At 39.8% G+C, this 11,217-nt stretch overlaps 1 protein-coding gene across 2 annotated transcripts in view; it reads right to left on the reverse strand.

Annotated features, from left to right (window-relative positions):
* The window catches only part of ldlrap1b (low density lipoprotein receptor adaptor protein 1b), a 47,098-nt gene extending 41,350 nt beyond the window's left edge, over positions 1–5,748 (reverse strand). For both annotated transcript variants that reach the window (XM_042500573.1, XM_042500572.1), the window contains exon 1: positions 5,403–5,748. In XM_042500573.1, coding sequence (XP_042356507.1) covers positions 5,403–5,487 — 85 coding nt within the window. In that variant the 5' untranslated portion in view covers positions 5,488–5,748. The remainder of the gene's footprint in view (positions 1–5,402) is intronic.
* Positions 5,749–11,217: the final 5,469 nt, after the last annotated feature.

The raw sequence follows: 11,217 nt of genomic DNA on the forward strand, positions 1-11,217 counted from the left end.
CCAATATCGATCGACACCTAATAACATTACAACAACATTTAACACATGCAAGATATTTCTAGTATGACTGTTTTGACCGTGGATAACGTTGACTATAACATTAGCTACAGTAGCTGTACAGTTAATAAGTTAATGTGACTGACTAGCTGGCAACTTCATATAATGACAAGACATAATGTGACTGTGATAGTAATGATTTAACTTTTGTATATTTCCTCATCTGTAAACATGATTTCTGCCTTAGTCACGTCAGACAGACTGGACTGGACAACATCATCAAAATCTGTTCTTTGTTATTGTTTTGATTAAGAAACGGCAGATACTGTGGGTGTAAAAATTTAATGGAAAGTACTGACCACAACAGAGATTTTTTTTTTTTGTGATTTTTTTCCCATTGCTGCTAAAACACTTAGAAAATATTTTAAACCAGATGTACAAAGCATGATATGCTGTTGAATAGAATTAAGATATCTTTGACTATTTATCATTTTATTTATTGGCATTATTTTGATTATAACTGCTGTAAATCTACCTCAGAGTTGTGAAGTGTTGTGACTGTTATTTCTGACAATAATTAATGGTTAAAACTACAACTGACCATCTGGTTTCATTTTTTCCCCAAAATCAGCCTTTAAAGTTGAAAGAAATAATAATATGACTTTTTTGGTTAACAATTATTGGTATCGACCAACATGAAGATTTTTGTCGGGATAACATTTTTAGCTATATCGCCCAGCTCTAGTATCAGCAGCATTGGCTTACACATCAAGGTGTTGTAATGATACAATCCAAATGGTTTACACACTTCCCATGAACCATCTGCATGTGTCCACTGACATCCTGATATGTAGCTGCTTCAGTATTGACAACCCCACAGAAGACAGCTCCTTGACCGGGGAGGGACGTGGGAGGTGAGCTGTCTCTCTTCAGTGCAGACAAGGATTTTCTGCCTCCCACACTTTTCAAATTGGCTCAAAAAAAGACGGGGCCTTCATGACCTAAAAAAAGACGGTAGATTTTACATACACCCCCCCTCCTCCCCTCCCCTCCCCTCCCCAAAACTGGGAACTATTCGAATGTAATGGGAGGGCAGTGCTGAGAAACATTTTTGTCAGCTCAGCAGACTGCCAAAAAAGAAACTGAGCTGTTTAAAACAATGCAGGAAATGACATAGCCGACATTCTTGACTGCAAAAGCAAGGAGAACAGGGCAAAGCTACTGTCAGCCTACTTTCAATGTTGACATGCGGAGATCATTTAAGAGACATGGGCCAGCTTTATGAAAACAATGCTGGAACCTGTTACTATCCAAAACTGACAGAGGGAGAAAAGGAATGCAGTGCTGATAGATGCCAATGACATGAATAGGCTGCTTTGACAAGACCAAGCCTACACAGGAGACAAAACACCCTTAAAGAAGTATTTCACCAATATAAAGAGGGTCCTCACGTGAAACTAAGCAGTCTATGCAGTAGAAAAATACAAATACTTTGAAATTGGTCCTAAATGACCAGAGAAATGAGAGAAAAAAGTCATTTGCTTTTGCTAAAGAGGTAGAAAATTTACAACTACCAGAATGCAGATATCAGGCCACAAAGTGCTCCCGCTGGTAGCTGATGTAATGCATGATTGTCCGTTAACACGATGACAGAAGGCGGGTAACAAATGATCTTGCATTACAGTAAAACAGTGCACTAAAAAACATGTAAAACATGTTTCTGATAACATCTGAGAATCTTATCAGCGCTACTTAGATTTACCTTTTGATCTCAGTCATTTTGTCTCTTGTTTTCACAGAGCAGGAAGCAGTACGAAGCCGACTTCCTTTTCGCAAATTCTCGTTAAAAACAGGGATTAAAATGTCTTTCTGAAAACATTTTAGGGGAGGAATAGGTGGTGCAGTGACATGATCCTGATTTACATTTGATCAGCACTGCCTAGTTTCACTGTTTGATCGGATATCAGCCTGACTTTCTGAGAGAGTGGGTGAGAGACAGTGGCAGGTCTATCTGTTGATTAGGGGTCAACCGATACTGGTTTTTCAGGGCCGATACTAATTATTAGAAGTGAATGAGACTGATAACCGATATTTGGATCTGATATGCATTTACAATAAAAAATGAACATCTTTCTGTCAGGAATTAGAATTTGGAATATTACAAACTCAAACACAAAACCTTGTTTCAATGCCTTTAGCAGTTGTTTGACCAAAACTGAAACTTTCAACAGCATATAAACCAAGTTTCCGTTTTAAATAAAGTGAAGTGAAACATTTTTATCAAAAAACAATAAATAAAAATAGCTCCCTGGGGTTATAAAAAGTATAAGTTTCTCCCATGCTAACACTTTCTTTGCACTTTTTAATAAATTCATTTTATCAGCAATCATTAAAAAAATATATCGCTACAGAAAACCTGCAAAATGCCAAATAATTTGCAGATAATTTGTTGACCCCCAATATAGACACTGATTAAATGAAGGGAAGTTTACCACAGTTCATCCACACATAATACCCACATTGTTATGACACAAAGCAGGTTGAAAATCAACCCAGTATACTTCAAAATTGTCAGACTGTCTAAATGTCGAATACAACCCAAGCCAGAAGGTACACCAATACATGAATTACAACAATTTGTGTTCTGTGGTCTAAATTACACCTGGTTACACCTCATGCAAAAAACAGACTCCACCTTGAAGCATGAGCTGACTGACACTACAAGATGAAACAAGTTGCCTTCTTATTCATGACTCTGCAGTTCGCTGGTGCCTACTGAAACACAGTTAAGCCTGTAATTATCTGAAACGATTGGAAAAAAACAAGAAAGGAAGATGAACAGTTACTTGATCACAGACAAAACAGGAAGCTCCACTGAATAACCAATGAGGGTGACGAAATTATATGATAGATAATAAATGACTGACGCGCCAGCTTCTTTCTGCTTGTCTGTCTGTCTGTCTGTGGCAGCAGCACAGAGAGGTGGGATGTGACTAATTGCCACAGATTGAATGTGGAGCCGTGAAAAGCGGACCACCAGCTCCCAGCAGCAGGGATTGATTGGTCGTTAGCCCTCTGTGACCACTGCCTGGTCAGATGTGTGCAGACCACGCTGATTGTGCATCACCCCCCACCACCACCACCACCACCACCACCAGAGAGGAGTGGACCAAAACAAAGCATCGATTGCACTGTCTGGCACGTGTGACATCTTGCTGCCAACTGCTCCATTGTCTATGAAATAAAACAGGGGGGTGTGGGGCATGAGAGCAGGGGTGCATTCCCTCTTTGTGTAAGCAAACATAAAAGGCTGCTCAGACAGCATGTGAAAGCCATGCTGAGAATATAGCATGGTATCTGATGGAGGGCCATGTTTTTTAAAATTGCTGCACGGAAGCACTATGTCTAATAAAAAGCCAGTGTTTAAATAGATGTTTTTAAATGGCCTCAACATAAAGGATAACAAATGCAAACATTTTTTTAGAGTCATGATACCCTGCCCTGAAACTTCTCGATGCAAACATTATCGGAATAGTCACTTAAAACATTAACTGGAAATCAATATGGACTATAACAAACGTTAAGTCAGCAAGAAGGTCAGCGATGGTTATTTTCAAAATTATACACTCAATATATCCAGCAAATATAGAAATGATCTCTTTGAATACTGTGTATTTTGTAACACTGGCACAGAAACAATTCTGCATTTATTTTATAAATGTATGTATAATAAGTTCTTCACTGATTCTTCTGGACTGATGCTGAACCTGTTTTTTGAAACATTTTGTGAAAACAAGATTAATTTACAGAAAGAAAATGTCATTCTTTTACTATGGGAAAAATAATTTGGTAAGAGATCTTTCTTTTTTTAAATCATCTCATTTTTAGACATGCACGATCATCTCTGTCAGCCAATATTTTCATATCGGCATGTTGATTTCATGCTGATACGACAAACCAATACATGTTTTTTTAAATTGACCAAGTGAACATAAGCAAACAACATGTACAAAACATCAACTCTAGGTTGAAGTATTTTTATTATTTTGCACAATGAATGAATATTGCAGACATTGAAAAGCATTATATTTTATGTCTCCAACTGCTGATAGGCTATCATGATAAGAGTATGCATAATATGATGAATTCCACTATGATGATGATCACTAAAATAATGGGGGGGGGGGGTATCGATATCGGTATCACTTATTGGCCAAATTAATTGTTATATATCAGTATATCAGATATCGGGAAAAAAATCCAATAATGTGCATCTCTACTCATTATATATGGAAAGTTTTTTTCCATAAATGCAAACGGTCTGATCGGAAACCCAACATCAACTACTTCCAGCATTAAACTGTACTCTGAAACACTAAAAGGACTGACAAATCCAAAAGCCACCAGGACTATGGGTGTTAACAATGCCTAAAAAACCTCTTGTTCATTTTTTAGTACATGCACCCCCTTATTTTCGTTGTTACTCATTTCATTGTTTTTGTCCCATCATTTTCTATCATCTTATGATGACTGAATAAATGATGATTTTTTTTTTATGTGAAAGCCATGCTAGTACAGTCAGCGTGATCATGCTCTGGGTGGTGATTGTACACACTGAAGGGCACAAAGCAGCATCATATGGAGCAAAACCTAAAGTGTCTTTCCTGATAACTCGAGATTGGCACTACACTCCCCCATAAGATCTCTGCAACCACTCCTTCCTCACACAGCCTCTCATTTTTTTTGTATAGTGTATCGCCTAGCAACAGTGCGGGATTGTACAGCCTTGCCAGGAAGACGACCACTCATGTTTTCATGCCTTTTCACTCCCGTGACTCCCCCACTTCCCTCTCCAGCCGCTCCACAGCCCACATCACGGTATTTTAGCTCCCCGCTGAGCCTCGGTTGTAAATTTCACAACCGTGTCAGTCAGTCAGACAGCAGAGTGACGTGGCAGGCAGGATTTCAAAAACTTTTGTCCTGGCAATACTCCGCTTTTGGGCTCCGAGTGAATGCAAACGAGCAGCTTTGACTCGTCAGATACGCAGTTTGGGAGCTCAACTTGTTCCTGAGCCTCAACAGGAGTCAGCCTACGAGCTGCGGGGCTCTGCTGTCAGTTTGACTGTCAAGTTCAAAAGCATAATAAACACACATCAGACTTAATTCACTCGCTATAATGTGAAATAGTCGTTTTTCGAGTGGCTGTGTGTGCCTTATATCCCTCTCTGTGACAGCTATTTTGTCCGCGACAACTGTAGCTGAGGTCCACAGACCGAGTTGTAAAGTAGTAAACGCCGGTTGTAATGTTAGCCTCGTGTAGGAGCTAGCTTGGTTAGCTCTGATTTAGCCAAATTAGCACCAGCTAAACGCCTTCGCGGTGATGTATAGTCAAACTGAATACTCACTTTTATGTCTTCCAGCAGCCCACGACTGTTTGGCGATACTGGGGCTCCGTATAATTGCCCTTCCAGCGGATTTCAAAGCGTCCATATCCGTAATCCAAAAGTGGGGCAAAGAGCCCGACAAGCGCCTCTCCGTCTGAATCGAAACACTCCGCTCGGTTTAAAACAGCTCTCTCCCTTCCAAACTTTTTTTCGGCTGTTTTTTTCTTCCCTCCGCACGGTTTGCTTTCAGTCGATGGTAGATTATCATGTTCGTCCCCCTGGGCGGTGTTTTGTATGTAAATTAACCGGATAATGCGCGTGACGCCCGTTTGTGGAATCACGCGAGTGAGGTTGTTGCAGGCAGCAGAGCTCACATCCCGAGCGGGCGGTGCTGCTGTTGTTCCTGTCAGCGCACGGTTACAGTTTCACTCCCACCCACTGTCTTTTGTGACACATGATTTGGTAGGCACATCACGGGCTGTGTGCTTAGACCTCTCATGTTTAATTCAGCCGCATGGCTTCTTCTTTGGTGAGCGTCTAAATTCATCGTCTAGTCTGTGGAAATGTCAGAAATGTCACGACCAGAAAGAGGTTGGACTGTGGGTGGAACTACTTCAATTCATCTGACTCACCTTTTCAGGTTAATATAGCACCATAGAGCGGCTAAATGCATCTTGCGTCGTCATAGTAAGAAATTATTAGTGTTTTTGTGAATGTGGTTGTTATTGCAACCGCAATATCGGATTTTGTTATATTTACAGCTAATATTGAAATAGGGACTGTTCGTTATTTATGAGGGGGTGTTACAAAATGGGGTGGGGGGGCATTCCAAATAATTCTTATGCACCGGGGAGGGAGTTATTATTTTTTTGTTTGAATTAGGGGACATTAAACTTTAAATGGTCACATTTGTATTTATTTTGAATACCCACATAACCCCCAAAACAGGCTTTGAAAGAATGTTTTTTAAAAAGTCCCCCAAATCACACCATTTATCATAGCCAGAAACTCTGAAATATGCTTTTTTTGTATCGTGGAGGGATGCATTTTCTCCTATGCACTTAAGGATGCTCAAAATAAATTAAAATTTAACACAAAAACTAATCATGTAAAGCATTTTTTAAACAAAAGTCTTAGATCAGGGGTTCTTAAAGTAATGATGACTGTGTGCTATTTTAAGGAGCCAGCATATTATTGAGGGCCGCCTGGCAAGACCTTTTTACGACCTTTTTAGGAAATTCTTATGACATACTAACACTTTACAAAAAATGTAACAGTTGGCGGTGATAAAGCCGATTTACCACTCACAATATATTCTACTTTTCCACTTTTTAATACACTTGATAGTAATAGAACAGAGACAGTATGGTGTTTGACACTGAGACATTGTCATTTGACTTTTTTTTTTTTTTAGGTCACAGTGACCTTTGACCTTCAACCACCAAATTTTAATTAGTTCATTTATGAGTCCAATAAGACGTTTGTGCTGCATTTTAGGAAATTCCCTCAATACCCTCTTGAGAGATCACATTCACAAAATAAGATGGACACGGTCACAGTAACTGTTGACCTCTGACCACCAAATTCTATTAGTTCATCCTGACTCAAAGCAGATGTTTGTGCCAAATTAAAAAAAAAAAAAACCAAGGGCAATATATAGATAGATATCGCGTTCACGAGAAAAACACAGACAAGGTCAAACGAGATGAATGGAGCATTTGACATAGATTGCACCCACAGCAGTCAAGCCACAGTTTCTGCCAGGGTATGGCGACACCATTTGCACAAACCACATGCAGAAGTGCACTTCACTTTAAAACAAGAACTGGTAAGAATGAAAAAAAAAAGTTAATTTTATTTATAATTATGATTACATTCACTAATGATTATTGCAGACAGTGGTGCGTGGTTGCTTTTATAGAATAGATGTTTCTTTCTTTCTTTTTTATCAGTGTATTGGTGGGGGAGGGGGCTGCATTTTGAGAATATTTAAATACTGGGAGAGATGTGTCCCTGCACCCCCTGCCAATATATGTATTATAATCACTGCTTAGATCAGTTTCAGCCCATTCCCTCCACTATGTGTAACCCTAGCCCCCATATTCTGTCCTGGCGGTCTGATAGCCCATCATACAAGTGAACAGCTGCAGGAGAGGAAGACTGTGGGGGTCTTTTCTTGGAAAAGACCCGCTACATCAGTGAGTCATTGTTCAGAATTGAAAGCCAGGGAGTCCCTGCTGGACATCTGGGGGAGAGGGGTCTCCTAATGAAAAAAATATGAAGTCAGGGAGACCCAGACTGCAGACAAAGATGCCTCATTTCACATTTCTGAAGAGGGGAACCCCGCTGGCCAGTCAAGAGCAATCCATGTCACATTGACCTCTTTTGCGCATGATTAAAAATGCATGTTTATTGGCGGAAAGGTCGACATTCGGTCAATAAACAACAGTTCTGACAGTTGATATCTCTCAGAGATCAAGATGCCCCTTTGTGGCCATTTATAGCCTCACTTTTTTTTTTATACAATGCAAGAATATGATAGCGATTAAGATGGAGGCCAACCAATTTAGCAAACTCAATCATACCTACAAATAACATTTTTCTATTTATTCTTGGGTCAGAAGTAAATATTAGTCAATAAGTAATAAATACTTCAGTCTTATTTCGTAATTATTTTTATAGCATCCTTATTTATATTTATATTGATATGTTGTCTCTCTATGTTGTCTGTTGTCTCTTACCTGCTTTAGGCAGTCATTTGTTGAGATGACAGGAAGCATTTTCATTCATTAAAAATTTAATTCTAATCAATTCCTCCTCCTTGACTCAAAGTGGACATTTGTGCTAAATTTGAAAAAAAAAATCATCAAAGCATTCATGAGATACGGTGTTCAACATAATGCAACAGACAAGATCACAGTGACCTTGACCTTTGACCATCGAATTCTAATCAGTTCATCCTTGACTCGGAGTGGATGTTTGTGCCAAATTTGAAGAAATTCCCTCAAGGTGTTTTGGAGATATGGCATTTATGATTTCGGACATACGTAGGGACAATCTGAAAACATACAGCTTCCATTACCAGCATGGAGGCAGAAAAAAAATATGAATCGGGGGTTGGTGCTGAAAGTTTTGCGGTGTATTGTGTCAGTTCTTTAAACATGTACAATGACACCTCAAAGCCCAATTTCTGTATTGAGTTTTGCTAAACTTACATCAGCCCCCACTGAATAAATCACTCAGGAGAATGTCTTTAAAAAATCTCGCAGCACTGGGTTTCATAGTAGATGACAAGCTCAGATACATGAGTGCAACAGGTTTAACGTCCCCAAGGACATAATAGTCAACACCACCACTATCTGCAATCTGTAGCTCCGTTAGCAACAGCATGCCATTGACTTAATTCACACGAAGAAACGCTCCCAAGGGAGAATTATTAAAGCATCAGTGCAGCGCTGTAAACCAAGCCTCCCCTCTGTACTCAGGTGGGTGCATTCCTCTAAAATCACTGCTGGCAGCCACAGCCGTGCTTTACTAAGGGGTCTGAGACAAAAGAGTGCACTCTCCTGCTTGTAAATCAGCCAGCCAGCGAAGCATGCAAGACATATCTTGACTTTTAAAGCAACAACATAGTTACAGTAGGTGTATTTGGGAGGAAAAATCAATGAGTTCCTGCTTGTGGAGAGAGAAGAAAGATCCAACTGAGTAAGGCCACGTGAGCAGGTTGCCCAAAATTCATCAGAGATGATTCCTTCAATCTGAAGGTGAGCATGAAAGATTTATTTATACATGAGGACAAACATGTCAGAAGCCTCATTGCATCAGCCACAGGAGTATTTCTGTACATGCATCTATTCATCCATGCTGCAAATATCTTCAGTCATCATCTGAGAAAAGCAATTTAATCACCATATTTCGTGTTTTCCGGAGGGACAGGTACAGAGGCACGGTGGCGGAAACTCTATTTCAGCCCAGAAAATTGCTCTTCATGTTAATTGAGTAGGTCAAAAGAAACAGGAGAGCTATACCTGGAATTTCTCATTTAAGGCTTCTTCTCTACAAACAGCTGGATTTACTGTAGATTAGTGAGGTCTAATGGCAGCGCACGTACAGCTGTGCCAAACGTGGACTGCCCAAAAAGACCTTTATAATCTGTTAATTCCACATGCTTGACTCTGCCAAACTGCGTGGTGCCAAATTGGAACAAGGAGAGCAATAAAATACTGAGGATTGAGTGTAAAACGAATTCATGGCCAACCTTGGCACTGGTTAATGCTGAGAGAATGCGTGAGGAGCTTTACCCCAAATTTGTCTCACTGCACAGGTTAATCAGACGTATTTGGGGAAGCCGGGCATGTGGCAGAATGCTGAGCGGAGGGCTTCTTTCATGCATTGAAATTCACTGTCCTCGGCACAGGGAGTCTTTATTCACCGTCCCCAAATTTCCAAGTGCATTAGATGAATGAATTATCATTCCAATCAAAATGCGTGCAAGCCCATAATTTGCTCTCATTTATGGTTCCATCAGTGAGCGAAATCTCTAACCCAGAGGTCAGCAGGGCACAGACACCCCCTGATGGTGATTATGTCTGAATTTGAAAAGCAGACAAAAGAATTGGGATGTTGAAAGATGTGCTGAACAGTGTTAGCATCAGACTGGTATTCCCCTGTGGCACTGTGTTCACAGTGCACACTCTTGACTTCATTCACCTACCAGACCTGTGCTGCCACATGGCTCTGTGGGAGCTCTACTGGTCACTATGTTCTGACTTGTGCTGCTCAGTGGTTTGCCTCAACAAATTATTCACAAGTTCCTTTTGTTGGTGCTAAATGGGATTTTCTGGTCTTGAAAAGAAGGAATTAGTGGTTCTTGACAGAGTTAATAACCAGAGCCTGTGTGGACACAGATTAGCTCTTCTAACCTATGTTATATGGGTCAACGCTGCCTCCTAGTGGCAGTAAAGCAACAGTACAGCAGCCAGAACAACAGTTTCTTAAACCTTTTTTGGTTGGCCAATTTCAAATCGTAAGTTATACTAGAACCCATATTTAATATATTATTTTACTTCAGCCACACTAACATTGCAAAGTCATTCATCAAATCACACATTAAAATAACTGAGAAAAAATAGCATTTCCTTCAACGACGACATTAAAAAAATGTATGCGCCGTCAGTTTTTTAGGCACCGTACATAAATGGTAGTACTGGAGTACTCTGGTATTTATTGCACTTCTATAAAGTTTAGGAATTTGAATTAAATAATGGCCAAACTGAAGCAAAGGAGGCATGATACACTAAAATTGAAAGTTGAGTTGTTTTTTTTAAGCACTCCAATAACTAAATGAGGCATAAATCAACCGTATGTTTTTACCTTATTTTGTGTTATTTAGCTAAGTAAGCTGACTCTATGCTAGCTTTGTGTGCACTGCAGTGCACACAAACGGGTGAAATTTGGGTGGCAAAATGTGACAGTTAAATGGGGCTCAGAAATCAATCAAAAGCACAGATATTTTCTGACCAAATACAAACTTTGCATGATGTTCATCAAGGTAATTTCTGGCAAGTAGCTGCCACAAACAAGCCAATGATGATATAACTAGAATGTCTATACAAAACCTGACTCAGCAGCTATGTGGGCGATCACGCTGTTGCATTCTCACTCGTAGCGCGAACACAGCATCTGAAAAGCCAGTAAACTGAATTTAATGTGAAATATCTGTCCAGTGTTGCTTTAACAACATGAATGAAATATCTAGACATAAGTGTCAGAGTAACAACGAGCGAAGCAAAGTCAATTTGCAAGAAAAAAATGTTTATTCCTTGTAAACCTCACA

The sequence above is a fragment of the Plectropomus leopardus genome, chromosome 14 (assembly GCF_008729295.1).
Source record: "Plectropomus leopardus isolate mb chromosome 14, YSFRI_Pleo_2.0, whole genome shotgun sequence".
Classification (NCBI taxonomy): Eukaryota; Metazoa; Chordata; class Actinopteri; order Perciformes; family Serranidae; genus Plectropomus; species Plectropomus leopardus.